Source organism: Bos grunniens, chromosome 7, assembly GCF_055505025.1.
Source record: "Bos grunniens cultivar Pamir isolate PY7600 chromosome 7, Bosgru_T2T1.0, whole genome shotgun sequence".
NCBI lineage: Eukaryota > Metazoa > Chordata > Mammalia > Artiodactyla > Bovidae > Bos > Bos grunniens.
The window spans coordinates 36,440,214-36,466,933 of record NC_141171.1 but is presented as its reverse complement, the minus strand read 5'-3'; the positions used below and the strand labels follow the sequence as shown (position 1 = coordinate 36,466,933).

General features: G+C 36.1%; 1 protein-coding gene across 26 annotated transcripts in view; it reads left to right on the top strand.

Annotated features, from left to right (window-relative positions):
• LOC147369038 (uncharacterized) overlaps positions 1 to 26,720 on the top strand; it is a 1,156,454-nt gene that overhangs the window by 797,953 nt on the left and 331,781 nt on the right. For 13 of the 26 annotated variants that reach the window (XR_015167144.1, XR_015167141.1, XR_015167138.1 and 10 more), the window contains one exon: positions 12,245 to 12,377. The exons of 12 other annotated variants lie outside the window; for them this stretch is intronic. Coding sequence is in view for 6 of the 14 variants with exons in the window: in XM_086410771.1 (XP_086266897.1) it covers positions 12,245 to 12,377 (133 nt within the window). In the remaining 8 variants the exon portion in view is untranslated. The remainder of the gene's footprint in view (positions 1 to 12,244; positions 12,378 to 26,720) is intronic. One more of the 26 variants, XM_086410773.1, reaches the window with a different exon arrangement.

The window sequence follows — 26,720 nt, the reverse complement described above, 5'->3', positions numbered from 1 at the left end:
GGCTAGGGGTTGCCTGGATTAAATATTATTTCTGGGTGTGTCTGTGATGATGTCTGGAGAGATTAGCTTTTAAATCATTGGGCTCTGTAGATTATGCTGCCCAATGTGGGTGGTGGTGGTGGTGGTGTTCAGTCACCCAGGCATGTCTAATTCTCTGTGACTCCATGGATTACAGCACACCAGGCCTCCCTGTTCCTCACCAGCTCCCAAACTTTGTTCAAGCTCATGTCCATTGCTTTGGTGATGCCATCCAGCCATCCCTCTTCTCCTTCTGCCCTCAATCATTCCCAGCATCAGGGACTTTTCCAATGAGTCAACTATTCACATCAGATGACCAAAGTACTGGAGTTTCAGCTTCAGCATCAGTCCTTCCAACGAATATTCAGGGCTGATTTCACTTATGGTTGAATTGTTTGATCTCCTTGCTGTCCAAGGGTCTCTCAGAAGTCTTGTCCAGCACCACAGTTTGAAGGCTTCAGTTCTTTGTCACTCCGCCTTCTTTATGGTCCAGCTCTCACAACTGTGTATGACCACTGGGAAAACCATAGCCTTGTCTATACCAACCTTTGTTGGCAGAGTAATATCTCTGCTTTTCAACATACTGTCTAGGTATGTCATAGATTTCTTACCAAGAAGCATATATCTTCTGATTTCATGGCTGCAGTCACCATCCACAGTGATTTTAGAGCCCAAGAAGAGGAAATCTGTCACTATTTCCACCCTTTCCCCTTCTGTTTGCCATGAAGTAATAGGGCCAGATGGCATAATCTTAGTTTTCTTAATATTTAGTTTTAAGCTGGCTCTTTCACTCTCCTCCTTCACCCTCATCAAGAAGCTATTTAGTTCCTCTTTGCTTTCTGCCATTAGAGTGGTATTATCTGCAAATCTGAGGTTGTTGATGTTTCTCCCACCTATCTTAATTACAAATTGTAACTCATCCAGCCCCACATTTCTCATGATTTGCTCAGGGTATAGATTAAATAAACAGGGTAACAGCAGACAACCCTGCCTTACTCCTTCCTCAATCTTGAACCAATCAGTTGTTCTATATAGGGTTCTAACTGTTGCTTCTTGACCTGCATACATGTTTCTCAAGAGACAGGTTAGATGGTCTGGTATTCCCATCTCTTTAAGAACTTTCCACAGTTTATTATGATCCATACAGTCAAAGGCTTTAGTGTAGTCAATGCAACAGAGGTAGATGTTTTTCTGGAATTCCCTTGCTTTCTCTATGATCCAGCAAATGTTGGTGATTTGATCTCTACTTCCTCTTCCTTTTATAAATCCAGCTGGGACATCTGAAAGTTCTTGGTTCACATAATGCTGAAGCCTAGCATGCAAGCTTTTAAACATGACCTTACTAGCATGGGAGATGAGTGCAACTGTCCAATGGTTAGCACATTCTTTAGTGCTACCATACTTGGGAATTGGGATGAGGATTGACATTTTCCAGTCCTGTGACCACTGCTAGGTCTTCCAGATTTGCTGACATATTGAATGCAAAACCCTCAGTTTAATTTCAGTATTGACCATTTGTTGATTTCCATGTGTAAAGCTGTCTCTTGTGTCATTGAAAAAGGGTATTTGCTATGACTAGTGCATTCTCTTGGCAGAAATTCAGTTAGCCTTTGCTCCGCTTCATTTTGTTCTCCAAGGCCCAACTTGCCTGTTACTCCAGATATATCTTAACTTCCTACTTTTGCATTCCAATCCCCAATGATAAATAGAGCATCCTTTGGGGGTGTTAGTTCTAGGAAGTCTTCTAGGTCTTCATAGAACTGGTCAGCTTCTTCAGCATCAGCAGTAGGGGCATAGACTTGAATTACTGTGATGTTGAATGGCTTGCCTTGGAAATGAACCGAGATCATTCTGTCATTTTTGATGTTGCACCCAACTACTGCAATTTGGGCTTTTTTGTTGACTATGAGGGCTACTCCATTTCTTCTATGGGATTCTTGCCCATGGTAGTTAATATAAAGGTCATCTGAATTAAATTTGCCTGTTCCTGTCCATTTTAGTTCCTGAAACCTAAGATGTTGACGTTTATTTTTAGCATCCCCTGCTTGACCATGTTCAATTTACCTTGATTCATGGACATAACATTTCAGATTCCTATGCAATACTATTCTTTGGCACGTTGAATTTTACTTTCACCACCAGATATCCACTACTGAGAGTTGTTTCTACTTTGGCCCAACTGCTTCATTCTTTCTGGGACTATTAGTGGTTCTCCTGTGCTTTCCTCCTCTCTGTGTCTGGACTGATCAGCATTTAAATCAGTGGACTTAGTAGATTACTCTGCCCAATGTGGTGAGCATCATCCAATTATTTGAAGGCCTTGAATAGAACTAAAGGCAGAGAGATGTGGATTTCATCACTTCCCTCCCCCACACTTTCTCTGCTGGAGCTATTTTATATCCTGCCCTCCCTTGGTCTGGAATTTAAATCATCCTACACCCCACCCTCTACCCCCAGTTCTCAAGTCCTTAGACTCAGGCTGAAGTAACCACTGGGCTTCCTGAGTCTCTAGCTTATAGAGGGCAGATAGTGGGACTTATCAATCTATATAATCAAGTGAGTGATTTCCTCACTATGTGTGTGTGTATTCTTTTTCTCTGGAAAACTAATGTTACCCGATGACTATATAGCCCCTGTATACTCTATATCCAGTTTCCCCATTTATTAGCATTTTGTGTTAATATGGTATTTTTATCACAATGAATGAACCAATATTGATAAATACTATGCGTCAAAGACTGTATTTTATTCAGATTTTCACAGTTCTACCTATCATTCTTTTCCTATTTCAGGATCCCATCTAGGACACTACATTGCCATTATTACTTCAGATATTTATTCTGTTCTCTTCTCTCTTTCTTCTTCTGGAATTACCATTACATGTATGTTTTACCTACTGAAATTGTTTCATGGTTCTTTGATATTATATTCTCCTTGTTTATTTTTTGTTTCATGAATTTCAGACTGTGAGGTTTCTCTTCAACTGTTTTCAAGCTCAGAAATCCTTTGCTTGTCTATGCTGAATCTACTGATGAGCCCACTGTAGTCATTCTTCAGTTTTGCTATTTTTTTCCCCTAGCATTTTTTGTGCTCTATTATTGAGTTCTTAGACTTTCTGTTTGTGTATATTACTCATTTGATTTCTTATGCTACACAATTTGTTTATTAAAGTGGTTAACATATTAAGTATGATTATTTCAGATTCCTTATCTATTATTTTTTACATTTGCATCCTATCTGAGTCTAGTTCTGGTGCTTGTGTTTAGAGTGTGTTTTTCTTGCCTTTGATGTGCCTTATAATTTTTTTGTTGACAGCCAAACATGATGTATAGGATAATCTTTGGGGTGAGCATTTATGCTAATCTAGAGAGGAATTTTGGAGAAGGAAATGGCAACCCACTCCAGTGTTCTTGCCTGGAGAATCCCAGGGACAGGGGAGCCTGGTGTCTGCATAATCCAGTCTATGGGGTCACATAGAGTCGGACACCACTGAAGCAACTTAGCAGGAGCAGCAGCAGAGAGGAATTTTAGCATAGATGCCAGAAGTTTCAAGTTCCTCTACTATTCCTGCTTTTATCTCTCCTCTTGTCTTTGTCCTTCCCTAATCACTCTACATCTGTGTCTTGCAGCTCCTTCAACTATAATACACAGTTATTAGTCTGAAGGTACTGGAGTCTAAAGTGCATGTAGGAAGAAACATTCTATGATTTTCTACTTAAATCTCAGTTTACAATGTATAAATATAACTCAATGAACTAAACAAAGGCAAGATTTTCTTGCTGCACCCTCAGGAATCTATGAGACTATCTCAATTTTGTAATGGTCACTCACTTTTTATGATAATAAAAATCAAATATGAGATATTTTATCTATTACTTATCCATTTGCATTTTGTATGTCCCCCTCTAAAATGTGCACCTCATAAAACTAGGGGTTTTATTTCTTGTTTCTCTTACTTTTTATCCTCAGCTTTTATATCACTGTTGGCGCATAGTAGATATTCACTAAATATTTTTTGAGTAGAAAAAAAAATATTCAAATGTGTAATCTTTAGTTAGAAATTATAAGTTTTGACTATGTATATGTTGACTATGATATATTAGTTGAAAATTGTCACCAAAATTAGCCACACTCTTATGGCCTTCTTCCCTGTCCTGCCCAGCCTAATAACATTTTATAAAATCAGCATTTATAATGTATTTTTAAAATAAAATAATTCATTAAAATTTAATTCCTAGTAAAAGAGTAGGAAATGTTAACTTCAGAGGGCTTGTTATCATTTTTTCTACAGATCAAATAAAATAACTTTAGTCTGGGAATGTGGCTTCTGTAAAAGAAGAACCAAAAAATTCCAAATTTCCTCAGATGGCTGTGGTTCAAATATATTTTCACTTATAAAAGGATTGTGTTTTTGAGATGTCTAAAAGCCGCTCTTTAACTATTTACTCTTTCAACCTCTAAATTATTTCTGTACTGTTACACTCAGAAGGGGTAGGGTGAAACTGTTAGTCACTCATTCATGTCCAACTCTTTGTGACCCCATGGACTGTAGCCCACCAGGCTTCTCTGGCCATGGAATTCTCTAGGAAAGAATACTGGAGTGAGTAACCAAAAGGGATCTTCTCCAGGGGATCTTCCTGAAGCTTGGTCTCCTGCATTGCAGGCAGATTCTTTATGGTAATTTATGTACGTTTACCACCTGAGCCACCAGAGAAGCCATACAGAAGGGGTAGAGGTCAGAGCTAAGCAAGGGAATAAACCAAACAATCCCTGATGTTCACTTGTCCAAAATACACCCTGTTATACTAAAGCTTTGATTATAATTATGTTGCATAATAATTATGTTTATTCAAAATGTCCCATGGTTCTGAGTAAGCCCCTCCTTCTACTGGCATTGCATCCCTCACCCAAATCCCTGGGATCTCCTTGGAGACAGGATCTGTATCTTTTTCTACATATCACTAGTGCCTTGTACAAAGCTTGATGTACAGAACAGGAAACTGTTAAATGAGGAAGTGATTAAATGAAAGAATGAAGCTAGAAGCAAAGGCAAAGTCCTTTGCTCATCTTCCTGCCTTTGGACACAATTATACTTAGTCATCTCAAAAGAGTGAGTTGAATCCTCTTCATGAAAATCTTTAGTCCTTACACATATATACAGTACTAGGTATAAAACAGATAACTAATGAGAACCTGCTGTATAGCACAGAGAACTCTACTCAATGTCCTTTGGTGATCTAAATGGGAAGGAAATTTTAAAAAAGAGGGGATATTTGTATACACATAGCTGATTCACTTCATTATACAGCAGAAACTAACATTGTAAAAAAACTATATTCCAATTAAAAAAAAAACAAAACTGTAGTCCTTACTTTTCATTATTGACAAAGGCATGAAGCCTCAGTGCTTACAGAAGGTTGATGTACCTCAGCCTAATAGTCACTTTAGCTTTATTTCCTTGTTTTGACTTGTGCGCCACAGACAAATTACAGTGTTCTGGCAATTATTGAGATAACTCAGGTAATAAACCTGCTTTTTTTTTTTAAAGAGTCATTACAGTACAAATGGAAAACAGTTGCTCACCATTAGATAACATTTTTATAGGCATGATTGAACTCAACATTTAACCATAGGAGGGGAAGTATGTAACCCCAAATAATTAATATTACTGTGCTAATAACGTCTCTTTTCATTTTCTCTTATCATTTCAGTCTCCAGTATTCTCAAGTTCCTTGAATACAGAGTCCCACATTAGAAATGGTGTTTTAAATTCTACCATCTCTATCATTGTTATTAAATGATAGTTATGTCTGTAGAGAACATAGCAATAATGACCTCATTCTAAGCAATTCCCCAAATATAAGGAAACATGTAAAAGAACCCTCTCCATGGTAATAATTCTCCTTGAAGACTTGGTGACATTTCTCATTTCAATTCAGCTTTGCAATTTGATTTTTATAAGCATTTTCAAATGGTATAGCTGGTAATATTTTCATAAGAAAATAATAAATATAAATCTGTTTTTATATCATGCACAGCTCCTGCAAGGCTCATTCAGTGGCTGGCTGTGGGGTCAGCATCTAAGAGAGGTCTCCGAGTTTGGGTTGGTGATAGAATTTACTACATACAAAAGTTTTTCATGGAAGACCCCTGAGTACTATTTATATGGCATAGTAGGTTTACACAGTGCTGACAGAGGCCCAGAAAAGATGAGTTTCAGCTTGAGATTGTCAAACAAAGAAATCAGAAACCAGGGCAGTACACTAACCCACCACAAATGGAAACAGAAATCGTGGGCCTAAGGAGAGTTTTGCCTAAGTGCAGAAATCACTGTCTTTACCCTTTGATTAGACAGATAATAACAGTGAATTATAACAAGGCTATTCCAGAATCTGAGCCAGTAGAGTTTGCAGAGTCATGTACTTTACAAACACAACTAGAGACATGGGGTTTCAAATATATGATTTTCCCCACTCTGCTTTTTAACATTTTATCAGCATGAGAGGTGAAAATAGTTTGAATAAAAACTGTCTTAATTATCTACAAAAATAAAATAACTATTACAGCTTTCCATGAAAGACAAATAGCAAATATGCAATTGATTAGTTGTTACTAGCACACAACAGAGAAACCTTTCTTGATGTTTTTCTCTGCTTGCTATCATTCTTCTGGAGCCAAATCCCTTTGTCAACTAATTTCCAAGCTATTTCTTTATAAACCCATGAAAAACAGGAAGAGAGAAAAACCCCAAACACTTATATAAAGTTTATATATACACCAGTTAGTGATTAATCATTGGTAAGGAAATGCATACTTATGTTTCGGCTATTAACTCATTGCTTCTGGCTACATTTTATTTTCCAGAATATTTTATTTTGGAATATTCTCTGGAGGAAATATTCTCTGTTCTGTTAGGATGATCAGTCAAAATTTAGTAGCCAAGTGTATAACATGCCATGAAAATGTGCTGCTCAAAAAGAAGGACATCCAAGTTTATTTTATAAAAGCCTCTGATGACCCCAGTGATAGTTAAGAGGCTTTCGGAAATGAATGCTTTTAATAAGGCTAAACAGTTCACAAAAGTGGACAGCTATTATTTTGCACTTTGAGTTATACTTAATATCTTCTGTTAAAAAGAATTTCTATGAAAGTTACATTTACAGATTGACAGGAGGGGGCTCATAACAATTTTTTAAAATTTATTTTTAATTGGAAGATAATTGCTTTATAATGTTGTGTTGGCTTCTGCTATATATCAACATGAATCAGCCATAAGTTTACATATGCTCCTTCCCTCTTGAACCTCCCTTCCACCTCCCACCCCATCTCACCACTCTAGGTTGCATGACATTTTTTTTTAATAGTACTTATAACCCATAAATATTATAATGGGATGTGATCTACACTTGCAAGTCATATTATATGGTTTAGCTATAGCTGTGGGGAAAGAATCTAAGTGCCTCTTTTTCCTTGATGAAGAATTTAGCTAACGTTCCGATAACCTTGGCCAATCAGGCATACTGTTCTCTGATCATGGAATTGCAGTTACTCAATGTTCTACTGAAAGAGAGCATTAAAAATCGTCTTGTCAGGAAACTCACATAGCTGAGAAGAAGGATCCTTCATACTGAATGGAAAGGACATTTTTTCTGACACAGTCTGGAAACCAAGTTACAGATGATTGTAACCATAGTCTCACTTAAAAAGAGCTTGCCAGAGGCAGCATATATTGACTGATTTGCTTCTTGTTATCCTGAAATGGGAATTTGACTAAAGTTCAAGTACTTTTGAAATTTTGTGCATTATTTCTTCCTTCAAACTTGTTGAATTTTAAGCAGATAAATTGTTGAGGAAATACAATTCTTTTGCTTCTAGCCACTTACTAAAAAGAGTAAATGAATCCTGCCAAAAACAAAACAAGACAGAGTGGAAGAAAAGCAGAACAGTTAAAAATGAAAGAACACCAAGAAAATCTCAAAATTTATGTTATTTGTCCTTCAACACCTATCAGATACTGGTGAGGATTTAGAATATTTCATTGGACTTTAGTCCCAAAGAAGTAGGACTTTCTCTGTTCTGAAGGAGAGATAATGATCAAAGGCTAAGGAAGATGTTTCTTTTTAAAAAAAAATTTTTTTTAAGAACTTTTTGTAACGCTGCTGCTGCTAAGTCACTTCAGTCGTGTCCAACTCTGTGTGACCCCATAGACGGCAGCCCACCAGGCTCCCCCGTCCCTGGGATTCTCCAGGCAAGAACACTGGAGTGGGTGGCCATTGCCTTCTCCAATGGCCAGTTAACACACAATGTTATGATAGTTTCAGGTGAACATCAAAGGGACTCGGCCGTACACACACATGTAGCCTTTCGCCTCTAAACTCCCCTCTCATCCAGGCTGCCACGTAATATTGAATAGAGTTCCATGAGCTATACAGTAGGTCCTTGTTGGTTATGCATTTTACATATAGAAGTATGTAATGTCCAGTTAGGGAGATGTTTTTCTCTTTAGATAAGCTCTTCTTTCCATGAAATCTCCCCAACGACAAGGTTATGGTAATTGAAACTCAAGTAATCAGGCCTGTATGGTTGATGAGTTGGTAACTGACTGAAGGCTTACATTTGAAGAGCTGAAAAATAGAAATATCTTTAACAATTATAATTTAATTAAAGTTGTAAAACATTATTTGCTCCCATATATAATATTTCAGGTATGAAAAATGATTTGGGCATCAGTAGGATTTGCTCATAATGAATACATCCAAAGAATTAACTGTTTCATCTTTTATTACATCTTTTAAAAAATAACAGTTCTTTTGAGTAATATATTTAGGAGTAATATACTAAGATTTGTTCAGCAAATATTTCCAGCTCTTTGCCTACTAGGCACATACACTTTTATGAGGGGAGGAGGACATGTGAATGTTCTGGCAAATCAGTTGTGAACAGGGCTGATATATGTTACTTCTGGGCCACTATATTTGTTGACTGATACAGTTTTCATTGTTGATCCACAGTTTCTTTCAGACATCATACTTAATCATGGCTGCCTCATTTGCTTGTCTCTAGAATATGAATGCTGCATAATAGAAGCCTCAGCCACTTAAGATGTACTTGTAGCAGAAATTGAAAATAAACCATATCATTTTTTTGCCACTGAGATTTGAGAGTGCTTAAACCCATCAAAACCTAGGCTATCTTGAAAGGTGTAAAAGAATAGTTTCTTTTTGACAGATGAAGGCTCTGTGGTCCAAAATCAGTAAATTATTTAAGAATTTCAAAGTTGGAAAAGACCTCAGTATTAAGTACCCCATTTAGTAGCCTAGCAGCTTGACTCCCGTTCTCTTGGATCTTTTATAATTTAATTGTTCTTGAGAGAGTTAAATCCCCCATTTTTTTTTTTTTTCCTGAATGCATCTCTGTAAAGATGTCAGATTTAACATCTGTATATCTGTGTCTATAACTAGAGATTTATCTATGTATTTAGTGAATTTGTCAGGTCTCCCATATAGATTAAATATAGGGGTGAAGTAGGGAGAAGTGTCAGCTTGACTCCTGGGTCCTGATTGAATGAGTAGATAAATGGCAGTGCCTTTCATGGATAAAAGAAACACCGATGGAGAACCAGTGTTTTGAATGAACTCTTGGGTTCACTTTTGGATGTGTTGATTTTGAATCAACACCCCGAGACATCCAAGTCCAAATGCGAAAATAATAAATGGAGAATTTCAGATCCAAAGCAGAAGCATGGACTTGGATATACATTTGTGAATTATCTGTACATGGGATAATTTATGTGCATGGATGATAGAAGGAGAAAGAATGGGATAATGACAGGGGAGACTTTAAGGTAAAAGATTTTAAAATATTAATGTTTATTAAACAAATCAAGTGCTTACAAAGTAAATATTAAGCACATGATAGGGAAGATATATAGAAGGAAATATATATAGTATGATAAATGGCAACCCACTCCAGTATTCTTGCCTGGAGAATTCCATGGACAGAGAAGCCTCCATGGGCCACAGTCCATGTATTCACAAAGAGCTGGACATGACTGAGTGACTAACATACACACACAAAGTAAGAAAAATATATACTAAGATATATAGATGTAAAGAAGTAGAGTATTGCATGATAAAAGCCAAGGGAAGAGTGTTTTAAGAATTGTTTTAGTGTTGGTGGTGCTGAAAATTCAAGTAAAATGAAGGCTATGAGATTTGGGAAAATTGAGATCATTATTGACTTCAGTAAGACTTGTTTCAGTGGAGCATTGAACTAGGATATCATTTTTAAAATAAGATACTTAAGTGGATTCTGTCCCTCTTCATTTCTTGGTTGTTTATTGTGATTTTTGTTTGATTGATTTGCTAGGAAAAATATTGTAGAAAATACATCTAAAAATACTGACAGTGTTTAATGAAGGTCTACAAACATCATAATGTTAATATAGCATATGTAGAGTTAGTGCTTTCATGTACATTAATTCCTTAGAACCTTAGCATTCCACCTTCATGAAAGCTTCTAAAATCTATGGAAGAAAACCTATTCCATTGCCTTGAAATAATTATTTTTTCAATTAATTCATTTACATTGGAGGATAATTACTTTACATAATTGTGATGGTTTTTGACATACATCAACATGAATCAGCCACAGGTATACATGGAACATCATCTCAATATTTTGCTCACAAAACAGAACAGTTCTAAAAATAGCAGTCAAATTTATTTGTTTACCTTTTATTTTTTATTCAGAAAGCTTATGTGATAATGAAATATTAAAATGCAAATGCTTCTTGTTAATCAAAAAGTACATTGGTATTAAATTACTATCTAAACAGAGTATATACATATTAAAACTCAAGAAGTAAACTATTCAAGGAGTCTAGCAGGAGGACTAAGGCAAGGCCCTTCACTGGCAGATAGCCATTTATGAAGAGAATAGGAAGGCATCTGGTCGAGCATCATCTGTTTGGACAAGAATTTTCTTAAAAGCTTATCAAGGGCATTAGTGTCTTTCTGGCTCTTTAAATAAGATATCTACAATTAAATTAAGCTTGTGTGCTATTCCTTCAAACATCTATAAAAATAGATTTTGAACTGTTAGATTAAATGAGTAATAAGCTTTGAAGCTACTTTCTCTTGTTTTAATTAACAGAAATGCCATGCATAAGGTCATTTTATAAAATACTTTAAATCAGTATCTATGATACAGCTTTATGGTAGATCATGAATGAATACAGAATAACAAATATGAACACTGATTAGTATATAATTTAATGTGATTTTAGTTACACTTTACTAACTTAGAAGATCAAATGAAAGAGTGGTTCACATTAGATTGAAAAATGCCCAGGGTTGGTCATCCATCTATTCCTTAGTGTCCATTATTTTGTTTTTATTTGCCAAATATTTGCAACCATGAAGTGATAGCATTTATAGCCATGTTTAAATATTATTTTGATTTTTGCAAGTATCTCTTTCAAATATTTATTTGCTTGTTGCTAATTATTATTGTTGGAACAAAAAATTCTGTACCTCAAAAAGAAATAAAAATTTAATTGCAACCTCTTATCAATGTAGTGATTGCATGTGTGCTAAGTCACTTCAGTTGTGTCCAACTCTTTGCAACCCTATGGACTGTAGCTCGCCAGGCTTCTCTGTCTATGGGATTTTCCAGGCAAGAATACTGGAATAGGTTGCTATGCATTCCTCCAGGAGAGCGTCCTCACCCACAGATTGAACCCAGGTCTCCTGCATGGTGTATGATCTTGCGGATTTTCAGACTGCATGAACTTTGTGTCTCTTTGAGTCCCAGTGTATTCTGAGTCTATTATTGCAAGTAACTCCCAATTTCCACTCCAAATCCATCAACACTAAATAAGAAAACAATGTGCATTTCAATAATTTAAATTCAATTTTGATGTGGTAAATAATTTCAAAATTAAATAACCCATTCTTAAAATTGTCAAGAAAATATCTTTCTTGTCAAATTTGTCTTTGGTTTTGTAAGCTTCCTTGATTATTAGGCCTCAAATGATTAGTAAAATCATCACTTTCCATTAACAATGTCTATGATAACTTTACAGGTAACTAAACCACAGGATTAAAAAAAATAGTCCCTGGAGGCAAATATGTCACTGTGATTAATACACAGTAAAACTGGTTTAAAGACGTTTTGCCTATTTGTTTCACAGGCAAATAGTAAGTTGATTTCTAATTTGTTTCAGCAGATATAAAGCCATGCTAGATGACAGGGTTGACTCATTGGAAAAGACTCTGATGCTGGGAAGCATTGGGGGCAGAAGGAGAAGGGGACGACAGAGGATGAGATGGCTGGATGGCATCACTGACTTAATGGACGTGAGTCTGGGTGAACTCCGGGAGTTGGTGATGGACAGGGAGGCCTGGTGTGCTGCGATTCATTGGGTCGCAAAGAGTCGGACACGACTGAGCGACTGAACTGAACTGAACTGAGATGACAGGAAAAGCTATGTTGGATAAAAGTATAATATTTGTCATCTTTTAATTCTCCTTTTGTACCCCTAATGAGTAAAGTAGCTTTATTCTGTAGACACAACTGGGTGGTTACTCTTTGTATTTCTTGATATGTAGCTGTTTTGGGGGTCCTGATAAGGCTTTTTTCTGGCCTTACATTTGCTATTTTCCACTTTTTTCACTTATTTTGTATGTCAGGGAAGAAGCCATGCATGCTTTCCTTTACACTGTCGAATAAAAGGGCTTCTCTGGTGGCTCAGATGGTATAGAATCCACCTGCAAAGCAGGAGACCTGGGTTTGATCCTTGGGACAGGGAGATCCCTTAGAGAAGGGAATGGCTATCCACTCCAGTATTCTTGCCTGGAAAATCCTATGAACAGAGGAGCCTGACGGGCTAAAGTCAAACATGACTAAGTGACTAGGCATGCATACGCAAGTGAGGAATAAAAGGACAATTTGGAGACTTACTCATCCCTCATGAATGTAACCAAAATGGGTTTGATCTTGACTTCAATAATTTGATAATACTAAAATTTGAATTTTTGAAGAAAAATTATTCATCACTGAAATTAAATATGACAATTGTTTCTTCAAATGATTTAAGAAAAAACAAGAAATTTAGCATAAGTGGAAAAAGATAAAAGGGCAATGGCAAAAAATTATAAGCATAAAGCAAGAAAAATACTAAACATAGCAATATGGACTACATTTCAATGAGCACAGTTCTCCAGTAATATCACAAAACATTTTTAGTATGAATGTTTTAATCTTTAGAAATGTCCTAAAGTGAAAGTGAAAGTGTTAGTCTTTCAGTTGTGTCTGACTCTGCCATCCCTTGGACTACTATAGTCTACCCGCTCCTCTGTCCAAGGGATTCTCCAGGCAAGAACATAGGAGTCGGTTGACATTCCCAACCCAGTGATCAAATCTGGGCCTCTTGCATTGTAGCCTGTTTCTTTACCAACTGAGCCATCAGAGAAGACCCTAGAAATGTCCTAATTCTGTGATAATTATTAATATATAAGATAAGAAGGCGAGAAAAGCAGATGGTATCACAAGTAAGAAAAAGATGTTTAAATGATACAGAATCATGTTATATTGAAAAAACGATGATCTCTGACAAAGACATATCACAAACATTCTTTAAACTACAGCAGCAATAAGTCACAAAACCACAAGCAATTAGGAATAAAGTAGTTACTAAGGAAAAATGATAATGGAAATTTTAGTATGTCACTATGATTCAATTACAGGTCAAATGGACAGAATAGTAATACCAGCTGCTAATTACTAGATTCAAGGTTTTATGTATACTATCTTTAATGCTTTACAGTTTCATCTCATTTTATAAGTGAGAAAACTGAGGCTCAGCAAAGTTGGTAACTCACTTGGGTTTATACAGCTATTAAGTAATTGAGCTTGAATTTGGAATCAAATCCTTATTATTGTAGAATATCACATTTACAAATAAATAAAGCTTTAATTATTTGAAGGAGTACTATTAATAAATATGGTTAGATTTAGGTATATGAATATGTGATAGCCATATATTTGATAATATTGTAGGCTTCAACTAATTAACCTTCAAGACTTCTTTTTTTTTTTTTCAGAATGTTGTCACAGGTCTTTTGGCTTTTTTAAAAATTTATTTATTTTAATTGGAGGTTAATTACTTTACAATACTGTATTGGTGTTGCCATACATCAACATGAATCTACCATGGGTATACATGTGCTCCCCATCCTGAAACCCCCTCCCACCTCCCTCCCCGTACCATCCCTCTGGGTCATCCCAGAGCACCAGCCCCAAGCATCCTGTATCCTGAGTTGAACCTGGACTGGCAATTCATTTCTTATATGATATTATATATGTTTCAATGCCATTCTCCCAAATCATCCCACCCTCTCCCTCTCCCACAGAGTCCAAAAGATTGTTCTATACATCTGTGTCTCTTTTGCTGTCTCGCATACAGGGTTATCATTACCATCTTTCTAAATTCCATACATATGCGTTAGTATACTGTATTGGTGTTTTTCTTTCTGGCTTACTTCACGCTGTATAATAGGCTCCAGTTTCATCCACCTCATTAGAACTGATTCAAATGCATTCTTTTTAATGGCTTAGTAATACTCCATTGTATATATGTACCACAGCTTTCTTATCCATTCATCTGCTGATGGACATCTAGGTTGCTTCCATGTCCTGGCTATTATTAACAGTGCTGTGATGAACATTGGGGTACATGTATCTCTTTCCCTTCCGGTTTCCTCGGTGTGTATGCCCAGCAGTGGGACTGCTGGGTCATAAGGCAGTTCTATTTCCAGTTTTTTAAGGAATCTCCACACTGTTCTCCATAGTGGCTGTACTAGTTTGCATTCCCACCAACAGTGTAAGAGGGTTCCCTTTTCTCCACACCCTCTGCAGCGTTTATTGCTTGTAGACTTTTGGATGGCAGCCATTCTGACTGGCATGAAATGGTACCTCATTGTGGTTTTGATTTGCATTTCTCTGATAATGAGTGATGTTGAGCATCGTTTCATGTGTTTGTTAGCCATCTGTATGTCTTCTTTGGAGAAATGTCTATTTAGTTCTTTGGCCCATTTTTTGATTGGGTCATTTATTTTTCTGGAATTGAGCTGCAGAAGTTGCTTGTATATTTTTGAGATTAGTTGTTTGTCAGTTGCTTCACTTGCTATTATTTTCTCCCATTCTGAAAGCTGTCTTTTCACCTTGCTTATAGTTTCCTTTGTTGTGCAGAAGCTTTTAATTTTAATTAGGTCCCATTTGTTTATTTTTGCTTTTATTTCCAATATTCTGGGAGGTGGGTCATAGAGGATCAAGCTGTGATTTATGTCAGAGAGTGTTTTGCCTATGTTCTCCTCTAGCAGTTTTATAGTTTCTGGTCTTACATTTAGATCTTTAATCCATTTTGAGTTTATTTTGGTGTATGGTGTAGATTAACTGAAATCAAAAAGGAAAAAAGCAAATAAGGATATAGGAGATAGGAGATGTATGTTTACAAAATGAATCTAAAAGATAAATATCAAAAGTGGTGATTTGAAAATGTGGGCAATACACTTAATTTTTTAAGTCCATGAAACATTTGCAAAATTTGATTATACGCTAGGCCACTGAAAAATTTATTTTCAATAATAGAAGTAATAAAACATTGTTAATACATTGGAAAATAGAAAAGAGCTGTCTTATCACTTGATGACTAATTTTAAGAGCTGTTTTTTTGAAATGTAGCTAGATAATACGTCAATAGATATTAGAAAACATAATTGGTGAACAAACAAGCGAATTTTTTATTTCAAACTTAAGTATGTTTAGAAAGATTATAGGCAAGGAGGAAAAGAAAATGAGTTATGAAAGAAAATATTTGTGCTTCTGTGCATGGAATATTGATAATTAAAATATTATTCAAATTAACTTTAAAAGTGATATGAAATAAAAATAGGATAATCACTAAGAATGAAACTTAGAAATTTGCCAGAGGACATCCTTTGCAAAAGTAGTAGCTTATCACTTAGTAGCCTATGACCCCTAAATCCTACCTACTGTCATATTGTTTTACAATTGTGTCTAGTTTTCCTTCAAATAATATACAATTGCTGTTATAACATTTTTGCCAGTCAGGCAATCAGAGGCTGGTTGAATGTTAAGTATGGGTTATTCCAAGTTGTAAAAGTAGTTTAATATTAGGAATCTATTGATATAATATTTATAGGTTAAAGGACAGTAATTTAATGGCATTCCCTAAATGTAAAAGATGTGTGATAAAATATATTTCCTGATTTAGGGAAAAAACATAGTGAGGGGGCATGCATAATATATTAGAAGAATGCCTATAAGAAGTCTAAGGCCAGCAATATTAATATTCAGTAATGAAGTACTAGGTGTATCCTATTATAACAAAGTAAATAGAAGTGTAGACACTAATATTACTTATATTTAACATTGTTCTGATAATACTAGCCAAAGCAATTAGATATGTGGAATAAATAGTAAGTATAAAAATTGAAAGGATGGACATGGAACAACACATTGGTTCCAAATAGGAAAAGGAGTACATCAAGGCTGTATATTGTCACCCTGCTTATTTAACTTATATGCAGAGTACATGAGAAATGCTGGACTGGAAGAAACACAAGCTGGAATCAAGATTGCCGGGAGAAATATCAATAACCTCAGATGTGCAGATGACACCACCTTTATGGCAGAAAGTGAAGAACTAAAAAGCCTCTTGATGAAAGTGAAAGAGGAGAGTGAAAAAATTGACGTAAAGCTCAACATTCAGAAAACGAAGATCATGGCATCCAGTCCCGTCACTTCATGGGAAATAGATGGGGAAACAGTGGAAACAGTGTCAGACTTTATTTTTTTGGGCTCCAAAATCACTGCAGATGGTGACTGCAGCCATGAAATTAAAAGACGCTTACTCCTTGGAAGGAAAGTTATGACCAACCTAGATAGCATATTCAAAAGCAGAGACATTACTTTGCCAACAAAGGTTCGTCTAGTCAAGGCTATGGTTTTTTTCTGTGGTCATGTATGGATGTGAGAGTTGGACTGTGAAGAAGACTGAGTGCCGAAGAATTGATGCTTTTGAACTGTGGTGTTGGAGAAGACTCTTGAGAGTCCCTTGGATTGCAAGGAGATCCAACCAGTCCATTCTGAAGGAGATCAGCCCTGGGTGTTCTTTGGAAGGAATGATGCTAAAGCTGAAACTCCAGAACTTTGGCCACCTCATGCGAAGAGTTGACTCATTGGAAAAGACTCTGATGCTGAGAGGGATTGGGGGCAGGAGGAGAAGGGGACGACAGAGGACGAGATGGCTGGATGGCATCACTGACTCGATGGACGTGAGTCTGAGTGAACTCTGGGAGTTGGTGATGGACAGGTAGTCCTGGCCTGCTGCAATTCGTGGGGTCGCAGAGTCGGACACTACTGAATGACTGAACTGAACTGATAGATGATAAGATGTGAACCTAGACAGTGAAGAAGCTGAATAAAAAACTATAAGAATTTGTTTTAGTTTGCCAGGGCTGCCATAATAAAGTAGTGCAAACTGGATAGTTTAAAAACAGAAATGTATTTCTTCATAGTTTTGGAGAATAGGTGTCTGAATTTAAGATGTGTGCCTAATTGTTTCTTCTGAGAGTTTCTCTCCTTGGTTGTAGGTGACTGCCTTCCTAGGTTTTATGTGGTCTTTCCTCTGTGTCTGTGTCCTGGTCTTCTCTTATAAGGATACCAGTTGTGTTGCATTGTAGCACAGTAAGGTGAATTTATTTTACCTTGATTATCTCTTAAAAGGTACTATCCCTTTGTACAGTCACATTCCAAAGTACTGGAGGTTAACACTTCCACTTACAAATTTTAGGGTACACAAGTCAGCCCATAAGAGGATTTAACAAAGATTTCGGTAAAGTAATAGATTATAAAATTAGGTACAAATGTATAACCCTTTCTCAAGTCAAGCAATAAGTGATAGGCATGTAATTGAAGAAAAAAGACACTATTTACAATGTCTAGAAAAAGGAAAATGGCAGCTTAGATGAGGGTGGCAGAATTGCCATTGTTAACTTGGGCAGATTTGAGAAGCTAGATAAACATTACAGAGCCTTGCAAGGAACAGTATTTTGTGTATTGTACAGAAGGAAAGGCATTCCTCTAAAAAATATACAACTTTAACTTTACTATCTGGACTGGAGGCTTTTCAGGGGAAAAAAAAAAAAAAAAACACACGCGTGTTTATGTCTCTCTTTTTCTTTAATATTAACCAATAAATTGATCCAGTGGTTTCAGGTGTTACTTTAAACAGTGTCTTTGTAAGTATCAGTAAAATGTATTAGATTTTATAAAAGCCAAATGATCTCCTTGATTTTATACTACTTTAGCTTTCTTTGGGACAAGCCATGCATAATCTCAAATAATGTGGTTGAAGAAAACTAGTAATAAAAAAATAAGCTTTAGAATAATCTAATATCTTTGAAATTAGTGAAGTTCATTCCTCCCTCTTTCATTCATTCTCCTCATGCATGCTGAAGTTTCTTTCTAATTTCCCCAAATAAAATATATTAAGAAAGAACCAGTTATTTCTGGGCTAGTGACTAATAAGTAAGCCTCATGGAGAGCTTTCCAGTGTGTAACCCTAGGTCTTCTGTTCAGACTCTGCCTATTGTTTTGTATTTTGCTTTCTTCTTTGCTTCAACTACTCAGCTTGATTTCTACTTCTTTAGGAACTGCCCTCGCCCACATCTGCCTTTCAGGGATTTATCTGCTAGGTTTTGCTTCCGTGATAGACAAAAATCTACCTAGACACCCAACCTTCAGCCCACCCATATAGCTGCTCCTGAAGACAATTACTTCAAAATTTCCCACTTAAGCTTTTCACTACTGATCATTAAGGTGAAGGAAAGACAAGATGATAACCAGGCAAAGTTAGAAAATCTTGATGTTCTTACACTCCTTATCCCTGTCTCAAAAGGACATGTCTGCTTTTCTGATCCAGCGTATTTCCAATGGCTTTTAATAGAATTTACCCTCCTGTAGAAGCAACTACTATAAAAGGAACAGACAACTCCTCAAGGTTTCTCTGTAATTTAACTATTAAATATTCAGTGACTAAATTATCACGGCAAAATACATGAGTCCTGATCAAAGTCTAATATGGAGTTTCCTTGTTCTAAAGAAAAAGAGATTACTTAACCATAAATGGATGTTTTACTTTATTAATAATCAAATAGCATCATTTTAATAAAAAATAAGTATATAAATCTTGAAAATAAAGAGTAATGGAAAACAAGACTACATATGAAAAATTTAAATCCTAATCTAAGTTTTTTAACATCTGAAAGTTTGAAAGGTATTGATTGGTTTTTAAATGGCTAAGTGATTTTAATTCCAGTTAAGATGGAGTCCCTGGTAGCTCAGACGGTAAAGTGTCTGCCTACAATGCGGGAGACCTGGGTTCAATCCCTGGGTTGGGAAGATACCCTGGAGAAAGAAATGGCAACCCACTCCAGTACTCTTGCCTGGAAAATCCCATGGACCAAGGAGCCTGGTAGGCTACAGTCCATGGGGTTGCAAAGAGTCGGACATGACTGAGCGACTTCACTTCAAGATGGAGTAACCAGCCTCATCCTCTGTCTCCCCCTTCTCCTCCTGCCTCTAACTTTGCTGTGTTTCATGCTTTAGAATATTCTTTTACTGTGTTTGGTAGTTACTCATATTTTAGCTATTAATAGTTAGCCATTCTTTACACCACATTACATTGTTCAAGTAACTGATGAGATTTGTCTTGCAACTGGACCCCAACTGAGATAACATATAGAAATATCTAAGACTCAAAAAGTTGAGATTGAGAGAGATCTGAACAGTGAAGGAACTAAAATTATAAGATATACCAAAAATAAACAAGTGGAATTAGTATTATTTTTGAAAAACACAGTACCAAAATTTAAATACTTAGTGTTAATCTTACAAGCTACATATAAAATCTATTTGAAGAAAACTACAAAAATCTGATGAACAAAATCAAAGAACTAACTAAATGAAGAGATATTCCATGCTCATGGATAAGAACACTCAATAGTATCAAGATGTCAGTTCTTGCCAACCCAATCTAAGGATTTAATATAATATCAATCAAAATCTCAGAATGTTACTCTATGGATGTTGAAAAAATGTTGCAAAATGATCCTTAAGTTTAAATAGAGAGTCAAAAAATTTACAATTGCCAAAACAAGATTAAAGGGGAGAAACAAATTGGGGGACTGACCTTACCCAATTTGAAGACTTAATATAATGCTACAGTAAGACAGTGTGGTATTGACAAGATAACAGACAAATAGATCAAAAGAATAGAATACAGAATCCAGAAGTAGACCCACATAAATAGGACAACTGATTATTGACAAAAGAGCAATGGTAATAAAACAGAGAGAAGATAGTCTCTTCAACAGTGTTGAAACAACTGGACAACCACTTGCAAAACCACAAATGTATATACAGACCTTACACCCTTCACATAAATTAAGTCAAAACAGATCACAGACCAAAATGTAAAGCATAAAAGTATAAAAACACCTAGAAGATAACACAGAAGAAAATCTAAACGACCATGAGTACAGTGAGGATTTTTAAAATACACCACTAAAGGTATGATACATTAACGACATATACTGAGAAAAAAATTTTGCAAAAGGCACATCTGATAAAGAACTGTTATCCAAAATATATGAACTTTTAAAACTCTAAAGAATTTTAAAAATATGCAAAATATCTTAAGACATCTCATAAAAGGAGATATATTGATAGTAAATACAAATATGAAAAGATGTTCCACATAATATGTCATCAGTGAAATGGAAATTCACAGGTCAATAAGACACTACTACACACTATTAGTATGGCCAAACTGTGGAATATAACAGCAGCAAATGTGAGGAGAATGTGAAGCAAGAGGAATTCTCATTTACTGCTGTGAGAGAGGTAAAATTAGAAGACCATTAGTAGCTATTTTCTACAAAACTAACATACAATATCAAGATGATACTGCTAAAGTATTGCACTCAATATACAAGCAAATTGGGAAACTCAGCAGTCGCGACAGGATTGGAAAAGGTCAGTTTTCATTCCAATCCCCAAAAAAGGCTATGCCAAAGAATGTTCAAACTACTGTACAACTGCACTCATTTCACATGCTAGTAAGCTAATGCTCAAAATCCTTTAAGCCAGGTTTAAACAGTACATGAACTGAGAACTTCCAGATGTACAAGGTGGGTTTAGAAAAGGCTGAGAAAATAAAGATCAAATTGCCAACATCTCTTGGATCACAGAAAAAACAAGATAATTCCAAGATAACATCTACTTTTGCTTCGTTGACTATGCTAAACACTTTGACTGTATGTATCACACAAAACTGTGGGAAATTCTTAGAGATGGGAATACCAGACCACCTTACCTACCTCCTGAGAATCTTGTGTGTAGGATAAGAAGCAACAGTTAGAACTGGACATAGAACAATGGAAAATAGGGAAAGGAATATATCAAAGCTGTATATTGTCACATGCTATTTAACTTCTATGCAGAGTCCATTATGCAAAATGCTGGGCTGGATGAATCCAAACTGGAATGAAGGTTGTCAGGAGAAATATCAGTAACCTCAGATATGCTGACTATACTACCCTAATGGCATAAAGTGAAAAGGAACTAAAGAGCCTCTTGATGAGGTGAAAGAGTATAGTGAAAAAGCTGGCTTAAAGCTCAACGTTCAAAAAAGTAAGATCATGGCATCTGGTCCAATCACTTCATGGCAAATAGATGGGGAAAAGGTGAAAACAATGACAGATTTTATTTTCTTGGGCTCCAAAATCACCTTGGACAGTGACTGCAGTCATGAAATTAAAACACCTCTTGCTCCTTGGAAGAAAAACTATTGACGAACCTAGACAGCATATTAAAAGGCAGGGATGTCACTTTGTTGACAAAGGTGTGTTAATCAAAGCTATGTTTTTCCAGTAGTCATGTATGTTTGTGACAGTTGGACCAAAAAGAAGGATGAGAGCTGAAGAATTGATGCTTTTGAATTGTGGTGCTGGAGAAGACTCTTAAGAGTTCCTTGGATGGCAAGAGATCAAAGCAGTCAATTCTAAAGGAAATCAACTCTGAATATACATTGGAAGGACTGATGCTGAAGCTGAAACTCCCATCTTTGGCCATCTGATTCGAAGAACTGACTCATTTGAAAAGACCCTGATGCTGGGAAAGATTGAAAGCAGGAGGGAGAAGGGGGTGACAGAGGATGAGGCTGTTGGATGACATCAGTGACTCAGTGGACATGAGCTTAAGCAAACTCCAGAAGATAGTGAAGGACAGAGAAGCCTGGTGTACTGCAGTTCATGGGCTCTCAAAGAGTTGGACATAACTTGGTGACTGAACAACATATGATGCAGTACTGTGCTCCCTGAGACTTATCCAAAGGAGTTGAAAAAGTACATGCACACAAAAACCTGCACACAATTACTTAACAGGTTTTTTTTTTTTCATATTTGCCAGAACTTGGAAGCAATCAAGTGATCCTTCAGCAGAAAAGTGCATAAACTATGAAAAATCTAGAGAATAGAATATTATTCAGCACTAAAATGAAGCTATGGAATCAAACTATGGAAAAAGGAGGAATCTTAAATGCATATTACTAAGTGAAAGAAGCCAAGGTGAAAGGGCTGCATATTGTGATTCCACTATATGATGTTCTGTAAAAGGTTGAACTACAGAGGTAAGGGGGAAAAAAACAAAAAACAAAACAGTGTTGGCCAAAGGAGTGAGAAGGGATGAACAGGCACAGCAGAGGATTTTCAGGGGTGAATATGCCCTATTTAATATTACACTGACAGATATATGTCATTATGTACTTGTTCAAAGCCACAGAATGTACAAAACCAAGAATGAACCACAAAGTAAATACGGACTTTGGGTGATTTGATTATGGTGTGACAATATAGGTTCAGTGTACGATTGTACATTGTACCACACACGGATTCAACCAACCAAGGATCATATACTGCTATAGTACTTACTGCATTAGTTAGAAAAAAAATCCACATACAAGTGGAGCTGCACAGTGAAAACTCATATTGTTCAAGAGTCAATGCTAATGTAATTACTATTGTTGTACACATTTTGAAGGTGATATAAATAAAGAAAAAATATTAACACAATTCTGATTCTGTTATTGTGAAAATTCAGATGTTATACCTAAAATATAAAAATGTGATTATGCTGCCTGGATATATATACCATGACCAATAAAAGGGGAAGGGAAAGAGAAGATATAAGACAGAGGCAGAGAGTGTGGAGGGAAGAGAGAGAGAAATTGCTTGGGAGGGAGAGAAAGAGAGATTGAGAGGGAGAGAGAAAGAGGGCGGGATGGAGGGAAGGTAATTGTATGCAGGTTTTTTTTGTGCATAATACCATCCATTTTTTTTCTATGTCCTTTTTCCATCTCTCTCTCTCTTGGTGCCAAGGAGGCTTGCTGTGCCAATGGATTTATTTGTGTGTTGGTTAGCCATTTGGTAAATACTACTAGCAAGAGACTAGAAGAAGGAAAGATGCTGAATGCTTTATTCTCCCAGCTCTTTCCTCAAAGAGTTGCTGCGATATGCTTATGCTACTTGATAAATGGTTTTTAGCTCCTACTGAAACACTCTCTGTAGACAGTCTTCCATCTCTATTGTCTGATAACACTTTCTTCCTTGACTTTTAATCTAAGGAAGGTAACTTAAGCCTGCTATTTCTAGTATACAGTACTACACTGTCCTAAGATTTCCCAACACCTTGCTAGTTCCTTTTCAGAACGTGTCTTTATTAAAAATACTCTTTAAATTTCCTTACTTTATTGCTCCCTCTCTTTCTGCAAGCATCTTGACCAAAGCAAAAAGACTAAAAATTCTGTGAACTTGAGCTTAAATGATAGTGCGAAATATTCTAAGCCATATATTATTAAGTGTAAAAGTTTTTCAGCCAAATATTAAACATTTCATGTGTTTGAATTGGAAGTTAGTTTATTTTAAAAAACCTTCTAGAGAGCACAGTCCACTTTGATATTTGAGAAAATATGTTTCTAAAATAAAATAAAGTTTAGGAGAAAATGAAACTATCTTCCACCTATATCTCTCAAGTATCATTTTTTTTTTCTCCCTGTAAGTAAGAATATTAACAGTTTCTTATGTTCTCTACCCATTCTTTTTTTTTTTTTTTAAGGATTCTTAATTTTATTCTGAAAATAATAGGGAGGTTTTTAAAAAAAATTAATTTACTTATTTTAATCAGAGTCTAATTACTTTACAATATTGTAGTGGTTTTTGCCATGCTACGGGTGTACATGTGTTCCCCATCCTGAACCCCCCTCCTACCTCCCTCCCCATCCCATCCCTCAAGGTCATCTCAGTGCACCAGCCTTGAGCACTCTGTCTCATACGTCAAACCTGGACTGGTGATCTATTTCACATATGATAGTATACATGTTTCAATGCTATTCTCTTAAATCGTCCCACCCTCGCCTTCTCTGGCAGAGTCCAAAAGTCTGTTCTTTACATCTGTGTCTCTTTTGCTGTCTCATATATAGGGTCATCGTTACCATCTTTCTAAATTCCATATATATGCGTTAGTATACTGTATTGGTATTTTTCTTTCTGACTTACTTCACTCTGTATATAATAGGCTCCAGTTTCATCCACCTCATTAGAACTGATTCAAATGCATTCTTTTTAATAGCTGAGTAATATTCCATTGTGTATATGTACCACAGCTTTCTTATCCATTCATCTGCTGATGGACATCTAGGTTTCTTCCATGTCCTGGCTATTGTAAACAGTGCTGCGATGAACACTGGGGTACACGTGTCTTTTTCAGTTCTGGTTTCCTCAGTGCGTATGCCCAGCGGTGGGATTGCTGGGTCGTATGGCAAATCTATTTCCAGTTTCTTAAGGAATCTCCACACTGTTCTCCATAGTTGCTGTACTAGTTTGCATTCCCACCAACAGTGTAAGAGGGTTCCCTTTTCCGTACACCCTCTCCAGCATTTATTGCTTGTAGACTTTTTGATAGCAGCCATTCTGACCGGCGTGAGATGGTACCTCACTGTGGTTTTGATTTGCTTTTCTCTGATAATGAGTGATGTTGAGCATCTTTTCATGTGTTTGTTAGCCACCTGTATGTCTTCTTTGGAGAAATGTCTGTATAGTTCTTTGGACCATTTTTTGATTGGGTCATTTATCTTTCTGGAATTGAACTGCAGGAGCTGCTTGTATATTTTTGAAATTAATTCTTTGTTAGTTCCTTCATTTGCTATTATTTTCTCCCATTCTGAAGGCTGTCTTTTCACCTTGCTTATAGTTTCCTTCGTTTTGCAAAAGCTTTTAGTTTAATTAGGTCCCATTTGTTTATTTTTGCTTTTATTTCCATTATTCTGGGAGGTGAGTCATAGAGGATCTTGCTGTGATTTATGTCAGAGAGTGTTTTGCCTATGTTTTCCTCTAGGAGTTTTATAGTTTCTGGTCTTACATTTAGATCTTTAATCCATTTTGAATTTATTTTTGTGTATGGTGTTAGAAAGTGTTCTAGTTTCATTCTTTTACAGGTGGTTGACCAGTTTTCCCATCACCAATTGTTAAAGAGATTGTCTTTTCTCCATTGTATATTCTTGCCTCCTTTGTCAAAGATAAGGTGTCCATAGGTGTGTGGATTTATCTCTGGGCTTTCTTCCATTGATCTATAGTTCTGTCTTTGTGGCAGTACCATACTGTCTTTATGACTGTGGCTTTGTAGTAGAGCCTGAAGTCAGGCAGGTTGATTCCTCCAGTTCCATTCTTCTTTCTCAAGATTGCTTTGGCTATTCAAGGTTTTTTGTATTTCCATACAAATTGTGAAATTATTTGTTCAAGTTCTCTGAAAAATACTGTTGGTAGCTTGATAGGGATTGCATTGAATGTATAGATTGCCCTGGGTATTATACTAATTTTCACTATATTGATTCTTCTGATCCATGAATATGGTATATTTCTCCATCTATTTGTGTCATCTTTGATTTCTTTCAACAGTGTTTTATAGTTTTCTAAATATAGGTCTTTTGTTTCTTTAGGTAGATTTATTCCTAAGTATTTTATTCTTTTCATTGCAATGGTGAATGGGATTGTTTCCTATTCTCTCTTTCTGTTTTCTAATTGTTAGTGTATAGGAATGCAAGGGATTTCTGTGTGTTAATTTTATATCCTGCAACTTTACTATATTCATTGATTAGCTCTAGTAATTTTCTGGTGGAGTCTTTAGGGTTTTCTATGTAGAGGATCAGTCATCTGCAAACAGTGAGTTTTACTTCTTATTTTCCAATCTGGATTCCTTTTATTTCTTTTTCTTCTCTGATTGCTGTGGCTAAAACTTCCAAAACTATGTTGAATAGTAGTGATGAGACTGGGCACCCTTGTCTTGTTCCTGACTTTAGGGGAAATGCTTTTAATTTTTCACCATTGAGGATACTGTTTGCTGTGGGTTTATCATCTGTGGCTTTTATTATGTTGAGGTATGTTCCTTCTATTCCTTCTTTCTGGAGGGTTTTTTATCATAAATGGATGTTGAATATTGTCAAAGGCTTTCCCTGCATCTATTGAGATAATCATATCATTTTTATATTTCAATTTATTAAT